This window comes from Hippocampus comes, unplaced genomic scaffold (assembly GCF_001891065.2).
Source record: "Hippocampus comes isolate QL1 unplaced genomic scaffold, H_comes_QL1_v1.1 scaffold85, whole genome shotgun sequence".
Taxonomy (NCBI): domain Eukaryota; kingdom Metazoa; phylum Chordata; class Actinopteri; order Syngnathiformes; family Syngnathidae; genus Hippocampus; species Hippocampus comes.
Window position 1 is genome coordinate 6,044,563 of NW_017805540.1, and position 9,258 is coordinate 6,053,820.

The window sequence follows — 9,258 nt, forward strand, 5'->3', positions numbered from 1 at the left end:
GGATTCCGTGCATCTGGTGGCGAGCGTAGCGAGGCCACTCCCCCGCAAGCGAGCCTTTGCTCTGGAGCAAATTTAATCCAGCTGCGTTCACACGTGCACATTTGTTTCGGCGTAGCGTCGCAAACGAGCATTTGCTCTGGAGCAAATTTTTAAACCTCCTCCCTGAGGTGGATCAAATTTGGTCCGGTATAAGCTCTTTAGTGGAGCTACGCCGGAGCAAATGTGCACGTGTGAATGCTCGACTGGATCTGTTTCGGCGCTGCGTCGGACCAAACGTTGCCGTGTGAACGGGGCTTGAGAGAGGAGCACAGCGACCTCCCTGAACAGAGCCCAGTCACCATAACAGTGGCAGACATACAGGAAAGAGTCTCAGATATGAAAAAAGAGGAGCACAGCGACCTCCCTGAACAGAGCCCAGTCACCATAACAGTGGCAGACATACAGGAAAGAGTCTCAGATATGAAAAACTGGACAGCACCAGGCCCGGACATGGTCCACACCTACTGGCTAAAGAAACTCACAGCACTCCATGAGCGCCTAGCAGCACAAATGAACCAGTTGCTGAGGGATGGGACTCACCCAGGATGGCTACCCGAAGGGCGGATGATCCTGATCATAAAGGATCCGTCAAAGGGTGCAATCCCATCGAACTATCGGCCAATAACCTGTCTCTCCACAACATGGAACTTCATGTCAGGCATCATTGCAGCTAAGATAAGTGGACACATGGATAAATACATGAAGGAAGCACAGAAGGGCATTGGTAGGGATACCAGAGGTGCTAAACATCAGCTCCTGGTTGACAGAACAGTCGCACAAGACTGCAGGTCCCGACATACCAACCTGTGCACAGCCTGAATTGATTACAAGAAAGCCTATGACTCGATGACATGGATCACGGAATGCTTGGAGTTGTATAAGGTGAACAGGACACGAAGAGCCTTCGTTGGGAACTTAATGAGGATGTGGAAAACCACACGTGAAGCCAATGGCAAGCCACTTCCCCAAGTGTCTGTCAAATGCGGCATATATCAAGGTGATGCACTCTCCCAACTGCTGTTCTGCAAAGGACTGAACCCCCTAAGCCAAGTAACCGCCAAGCCTGGCTATGGATACCGCCTCAGAAATGGAGCTATGATCAGTCACCTCCTCTACATGGATGACATAAAGCTGAATGCGAAGAGCGAAAGGGACATAGACTCCCTGATCCACACAACCAGGATCTACAGCAGATGTCATTCAGGCTTGAGAAATGTAGTCGGATGGTGACTAAGCGAGGCAAGGTAGTCCACACTGAAGGGTTCTCACTCCCTGAAGGAACAATAGCAGACATTGAGGACAGCTACCAGTACCTCGTTATACCACAAGCCAATGGCAACCTCGAACTGGCAACAAGGAAAGCATTGTTTTGAATCTGATTATTGATATTATTTGTGCGCACATAAAATAACACAGGAGGTTACATTCAATTGTCACATTGGCAGTAGTGCATCCCCAGTATAAGTTCATGTACAGTGATCCCTCGCTATTTCGCGGTTCGTTTATCGCGGCTTCAGTGCATCGCGGATTTTTTCAAATAAATTCATTAAAAAAAAAAAAAATTAAGTCCGCAAAAAGTCCGGGTGAAGCAGCGAAAGTCAGCAAAACAACAGCGAGTCACATAGAGCAACATATACAGTACTACATGTATATGTTTACTGTATTTTGTTATTCATACACTAACCTAACCTCACTTATACATGTTTAAATCTATTAGTATACAGCATTAAGTAAAGTTAATTGACAAAATTTACTTCTCCATGCATGTATACCATTAAATTTGGCCGTATAAATATTTTTTATACTCATACACATATACCTATACGGGGGGGGGTCGCTACTTCGTGGATTTTCGTTTATCGCGTGTGGTTTTGGTCCCCATTAACCGCGATAAACGGGGGATTACTGTATGTAGCTGTAGGAAGCAATGGCAGCTCTTCTGATGCTAGAATCTTCAAAGACAGTGTGATCTTCACAGAAGAAGGAAGAGGGAGCAGCAGCAAAGATATCCTTTATTTGTCCCACACTGGGGAAATTTACAGTCTCTCCATCTTGCAGCGCGGGTGTAACGGTCTCTGGCTGAAAGAGCTACCCAGTGCTGTCAGGTCGGGCTGGAGGGGGTGGGAGAGACTGTCCATCATAGCTTTTATCTTAGCTAGCATCCAATACCTCCATCTGAACTCTACCTGCGATAGTCATCCAGTCCCCTACTTCTTTGTGAGGGATGTTTTTTGAACCTCATCTTAGAATTTTTCAGAAACCCCGTAATATCTGAAAGACCAAACATATAAGCAATGAAATGTACTCTATATTAATACTACTTTCCAATGTATTGCTTTGTCTATGTATTAAAATCCCCATACCACCAGAGTACAAATATTCAGCAGTTCGCAACCTTTTTTGGTTGGGACATGTTCTATGATGAGTACCCCCCTCCCTCATACTTGCTGATTGTTCTCCAAAAGTAGAACATGATTAATTAATTAACTGAAACTTATGTTGTTTAATTTTCATAATTTGGACATGTAATTCTTAAGATTTGTCTTCTTTTTGATGCAAATTTAAATAAAACTAAATATTCTGTCCTAAAATATATATTTCAAAGTGAGGGACTGGCAACGGAAAACGCTTGATCCTCTCTGAGGTTCCACTTAGTCCTCTGTACCTTCAGTAGCATTTGGTCCGCTGACCTGAGGCATTGCGCAGGTACCTAGAGGAGGATGAACTCAAAGAGGTTAGGTGGGGTGAGGCGTTTAAAGATTTCAACACAAAGTAATTTTTAGATGAACTCTAAAAATGTAGAGGGAGCCTGTGAAGGGGTGAAGTTATGTGCTCTCTGCTACAAGCTCTAGTTAGGGGGCAAACAAGAATATTTTGGACCAACTCGAGACGTTTGAGGAAGGACTGGCTGTCTCCAAAATAAAATGCATCCGCACGCACGCACGCCATCCGCGCACGCCATCCGCGCACGCACGCGCGCGCACACACACACACACACACACACACACACACACACACACACACACTCTCCATCCATCCATCCATCCATTTTCTGATCCGCTTTATCCTCACAAGGGGTGCTGGAACCTATCCCAGCCGTCTTTGGGCAGTAGGCGGGGGACACCCTGAACCAGTTGCCAGCCAATCACAGGGCACACAGAGACGAACAACCATCCGCGCTCACACTCACACCTAGGGACAATTTAGAGTGTTTCATCAGCCTGCCATGCATGTTTTTGGAATGTGGGAGGAAACCGGAGTACCCGGAGAAAACCCACACAGGCCTGGGGAGAACATGCAAACAAAGGGCTTCACATGCCCAGAGTTGACAATATTGATGACATCCCCTGATCTTACTTCCTACGAAGGCAAGGGAAAACCGAAAAAAAAAATCTCAGGGGAAAAATGGGAATCCTTGCACAGTGGCACCATTAGTTTAAATATTATATTTATGTATAATGTCACTAAGCGGAAGCATGTAGACCAGGGGTGTCCTCAAGGGCCGCTCCTGCCTGTTTTCCAGCTCTCCCAGGAGCAACACAACTGATTCAAATAATCAGGACCGTTGTAATGCTGCTTCAGAGCTGGCTGATAAGCTGATCATCTGAATCAGGTATGTTGCAGTCAGGAGAGCTGGAAAACAGGCAGGACAATGACCCTCCAGGCCTGGAGCTGGACATGCCTGATGTATATGCTAAACAATAGCGGACCAAGTACTGATATCAGCGGTACTTGAGATGTAAACCTACAAAACTCCGAAGTAGTATTGCCATGCATTCCATGGTGAGTTGTGAGGCAAGAACTAAACCAAGAAAGTGTTGAGCCTGAAACTAAAACACATTTCAAGGTGTTCTAATAGTATGTTACTATCAACTATAACGGTCTGTTCTTGTTTTGGATTTTGATCAACTCATTAAATATATTCAAGAAATGCAGTATTTATAATGAATATGAGACAATTGATATAAAAAGGAGAATGAATAATTATATATATGTATATATGTAGGTGTGTGTGTATGTATATGTGTGTGTATATATATATATATATATATATATATATATATGTATGTGTGTGTATGTGTATGTATGCACGTGTACGTGTATGTATGTGTATGTATGTATATATATGTATGTATGTATATACAAACAGAAGGGTGTATAAATAGATAAGTACAGTACACATAAGGGTAAAAGTACTTGATGAGAGGTAGATCTCTTCCTTTTCTTTTGCATTGAAAAATGATCTATTTATATTATTACACAACAAGGGGTAGGACTAGATAAGTTGTATACTTCTTCCTACTCCTTTGAACATATAACGGTGATGATGTTTGTTTTAAACCGGCGCTAAGATTGAATAATACAAACCCAATTCCAATGAAGTTGGGATGTTGTGTTAAATGTAAATTAAAAACAGAATACAATGATTTGCAAATCATGTTCAATATATATTTAATAGAATACATTACAAAGACAATATATTTATTGTTCAAATTGATGAATCTTGTTCTTTTTAGAAAAGTTAGGTTCAAAAACGTGCTTTTCTTTTCAACCTCTTTCATTTTTTTTCCATCCATCCATCCATTTTCTGAACCGCTTTATCCTCACATGGGTCGCGGGCATGCTCGGGCCTATCCCAGCTGTCTTTGGGCACTAGCCCGCCTAGTACACTCTGAACCGGCTGCCAGCCAATCGCAGGGCACACAGAGACGAACAACCATCTGTGCTCACGCCTAGGGACAATTTAGAGTGTTCCATTCACCTGCCATGCATGTCTTTGGAATGTGGGAGGAAGCCAGAGTAGCCGGAGAAAACCCACGCAGGCCCGTGGAGAACATGTAAACTCCACACAGGAAGGTCGGAGCCGGAATCTAACCCTGCACCTCTGAAGGATTTTTTTTTTTTTTTTTTTTTTTTTATTGACAGTGTGAGTTTTTATTCAGCAACGTGAGCGTTTTTTTTTTTTTTTTTTTAAATAATGCTGCCAACTTCCCCACAATATTTGTGATAATTAACATACTCTGAGGTTCATATCGTGATATTTTATGTGACATTTAGATATTGTTAGATCCGTATAAGTAAGTGTGGATAATGTGTGGTCTCTGCTGCTCCCCTCAAGCTTTAACTTGAGATAGCAATTTTGCATTAGCCCAGGATCACCAAATTGACATCATGGAATACTGTAACATTCAGGATTTTTCTATTCCAGGCGGTTTGTGTGGAACTTCTTCAGACTGGAGAATGAACATCTGAATAACTGTGGTGAGTTCAGAGCTGTCAGAGACATTAGCGTGGCTCCACTAAATGCTGATGACCAGACTCTGCTGGAGCAGATGATGGATCAAGAGGATGGAGTCAGGAACCGACAAGGCAAAAAGAGCTGGAAACGGAGCTATAGCATGAGTCTACGTAGGCCAAGACTTGCATCACAGTAAGTTTCCAACACCCAACAGTACAGTTGCTGAAATACATTATCAACATGCCAAATTGTAGTGAGGCTTGTAGCATAGTTAATCACATTCACTTTGGGCCATATTCTGCTGTTTGCACTATTTTATTTTTGCATATGTACTTTATTTTTATTAATGGTTGAGCAGTGACCGTTGCAAAGTTTCAATTGTTTTTGTTTTTTGTTTTTTTTACAAATGAATAATCATTTTTATTATTATTATTATTAGGGCCCAAGCAGTGACCGCTGCAAGGTCCCTGTTGTTTTTTGAAATTATTATTCATCACTGTTTTGACGACCTAAGAATGCACAAAAAACACACCAAAGTTTGCACAGTTATCGTGCCTGGTGAAAATGTTGACATTTTTAGTTTTCCAAACTTGAAAATATTATTATTTTAGATTTTAATGATTTGCACGGAGCCCGTTGAATTAATCCAGCTGAAAATTTTTCAGAAAATTCTCAAGACATTGGTCATGCTCTATGCCAAATATTGTGACTTTTTGGCAAACAGGGTGCGCAGTTTGAGGGTCTAAATTCCGCCATTTTGAATTTACTTTCAAAGTGGGTGTCGCCTTGACTACAGCAGCTGCTCTAACTTGACCCACTTTTTCATTATCTTCTCAAGATTTCTCCAATTTGATGGTAGTCCACATATGAAGAAACCTACGAACTTGTTTTTCATCATAGTGGTAGCGCCACCGACAGGCTAAAGGCAACATGTTTTATTCTTCAATGTTTTTCCCAGCGAATTAACACGATGTTCCCCATACATGCTGGGAATGATGTTTAGGCCTTTATCATGTGGCAACACGAAGTTTGTGAATTTTCCCAAAACGCTGTTGCCATGGAAATGCGCAATTCACCAATAAAACAATGCTGATTTTGAGTGTGTAAACATGCATAAAAACTTATGTAACTTTGCACTCACATCAGGTCTGGCAAAATTGTCAATGTTTTTTTAGGTTTTTTTTTTTTCTAAATGGCTCCCAAGCACCCCCTAGAAATTTTGTAAAAACTAGCTCCAGGTATGTTTGATCTGGATCTACGAAAATTTGGTGGTGCATGTAAATTTGGAGCCATACGCTAAACCTAACAGCAAGTCTGCCATTTGGACAATTTGGCGTCACGTTGACTACAAAGCTTGAAGAGTCTGTGACTTATCCGTGCAATTTATAGCCTTCCTATTTGTTTTTTCCCCCTCCAGATCCAAGACTCGTGACACCAAAGTTTTGATCGATGATACAGATGATGACTCCTGACATCAGGCCACGCCCCTTGCCTGGGTCCATAATTTATTCAGAGGAAATGCTTCCTCCTAACCAAGGATCTACCCAGCAAGTTGGGCGTTGAACTCACCCGAGTTTCAAGACTCTCATGCCTCTGGATGAGCCTCAATGCATGAGCCTCTGCACAGGTTCAGAACTATTTCAAAAGAGAGTGAGCAGAATTGAGAGTGCAAGCAAAACTGTCGCTGAATACTTTTACCTATCATTTACCTTCACTCATAACCTTCAAAATTCTTACCTCATCCGACAAGAGAGTGGAACTACTACACTTGTAATCACCAAAACCCCAGATGTCTTAAACAACACCCGCTCCTCAACATTCCTCTCCTCCAACCCTCCAGTTTGGGATTGACAATCCAGGTTTTTGGAACCTAAACAGACTAACATGCGCTGTCTGTGGCCCACGTGGATACACTGCAAAAGTAGATTGCGGTGTATAAATTTGTTTAGGAAATGTTCATTCCAGTTCCAGGAACACCATCTTCCCAGCTTTCTAAACACCCGGTCACGTGTGAAATATTTACATAGTTATTTATAAGTGTATTAGTCAAATGTCTGTTACATGTTGATTCTGTGACTGTAGGCAAATTTATTTCGGGATGCGTACTCTGAATTCAAACATTTTCCACCATAATTCTTGATCTTAACAAATGAAAATGTGTCACTTTTGTGGTAGTTCTTAACTATTATTATTTTTATAGCGCCTCTCAAGGGACCCAAGAACGCCAAATATATGAAACAAACTGTTCCATGTTTTTATCATTATCTGCAGCACAATGCAAGGCCAAATGTGGTGATGTTGGGCTCGACATTCACGCTCATCCCAAGTCTGACATTTTCTAACTGTGCGCATGGGTGGGCTAAACTTGGTTTTGGTATTTTCGCAGACGCATGCAATTAGAAATGGGTGGTTTGCACCATTGTGGGTGTGAACACAGCCAAATTGCTTCGCAGCCAGTGCAAGCAGCTCCTCTCATTCCCTTTAAAATCTGTGTGCGAGTGGTGCATATTCTTTGGCATGACAGAAGCACAATCTGGTTTCCTGAAGTCCATGCAGGAGGTCGAAGTGTGCAGAGTACATCAGTGAGGAACTGCAAGCAGACGTCTATGGACGGATGATGTAAAGATGGCCAGGGCGGTCACTCGTGTTGGGCATCAATAACTGTGAATCGAGTAGAGCCGGGACAATCATTGCAGTCCTCTCGGAATCGTTCCAATTTTAAAATGTTAGTTTGAAGTTTCAATTCTGAGTTCTCTGCGTGGGAAAGGCTCGAACAAAGAGGACCTAAGGAAAATGTGTTTATGCGTACAGTGTGCAACCCCTCCCGCTGCCAAAGTGCATGGCAGCTCGATCCCTGCTGGCCGGTCCTCTTGGTCAGCCCTACCGTCCGCTCACCACTAGGTGCCAAGGACATGCGTGCCACAGTGGCGACTCTGGACCCGCGGCATGCACTTTCTGCAGGCAGCATGACTGAGAACTATACGAATCACAATAATCGGCTAAGTGCATCTAATGCTGTCATTAGGCCAGCAAGTTAAACTGGAACTAAAATAGTGAGTAACAAACATGCATATACCCAGCTAATATTTAACTTATAGCATCCACAGCTAGAGCATAATAATAAAAATAAAAAACCAGATTTGTATAGCGCTTCTCTGAACACTTAGACGCTTCACAGCGGATAGATTATTCATGTACATACATACACATGCAACATAGTGTATGATTACATCAACTGCTAAGATTATATTTTCCTTGGTTGTCCTTCAAATGCAGCTTCGTCTTTGTCAAATACAGTCATACCTCGGTTTTCGACCATAATCTGTTCCAGAAGGCTGTTCAAAAAGTGATTTGTTTGAAATCCAAAACGATTTTATTAGCCCGTGATTAGGGGCTAATACACAATGCAGAATAACAAAAAAACATTTGCGTAAATCACAACAAACACGTCTGCTCACAATGAACTTTACAGGAGGAAACGTCACTTCCTCGTGTAAGGAAGCTGAGAGGAGTCAAGTGGCGTATTTGGGTTTGCTCAATTTGGTCGAAAACCGGTTTTCGGTCGTAATCCGAGGCGTAAAAATCTCGAATTTTCTGGTCGAAATCCAATTTGGTGGATAACAGAGACGTCGAAAACCGAGGTTTGACTATGTTTTTTTTTTTCTTTTTAAATCAACACTCGGTCAGCCCAGTGGTTTTCATTAATATACCTCATGGTGGGCGATATGGAGAAATCTGTCACAGTATAGGCCATTTGCACAAATCTAGATATCAATATAAATAAGAGATAAAAAATGTTTCAGACAAAAATTTAGCAAAAAACTAAAATGAACACGAGCGCTACTGTAATGTAATTTTGAGATTCATTGTGCAGATCTCAAAGGTGAAAATCAAAACATCTACATTTATATCCATACATTTTTTTGAATTGCTTCTCCACAATATTAATACTTGTATTCTGAGAATGTTCCAGCTGATGT

The 9,258-nt window shown here is 42.0% G+C and overlaps 1 protein-coding gene across 3 annotated transcripts in view; it reads left to right on the forward strand.

Moving 5' to 3' along the window:
• Positions 1-8,405, forward strand: part of LOC109521336 (xenotropic and polytropic retrovirus receptor 1 homolog) — a 71,841-nt gene extending 63,436 nt beyond the window's left edge. For 2 of the 3 annotated variants that reach the window (XM_019879153.1, XM_019879155.1), the window contains 2 exons: positions 5,249-5,470; positions 6,696-8,405. In XM_019879153.1, coding sequence (XP_019734712.1) covers positions 5,249-5,470; positions 6,696-6,750 — 277 coding nt within the window. In that variant the 3' untranslated portion in view covers positions 6,751-8,405. The remainder of the gene's footprint in view (positions 1-5,248; positions 5,471-6,695) is intronic. The other variant, XM_019879154.1, reaches the window with a different exon arrangement.
• The last annotated feature ends 853 nt before the right edge of the window (positions 8,406-9,258 follow it).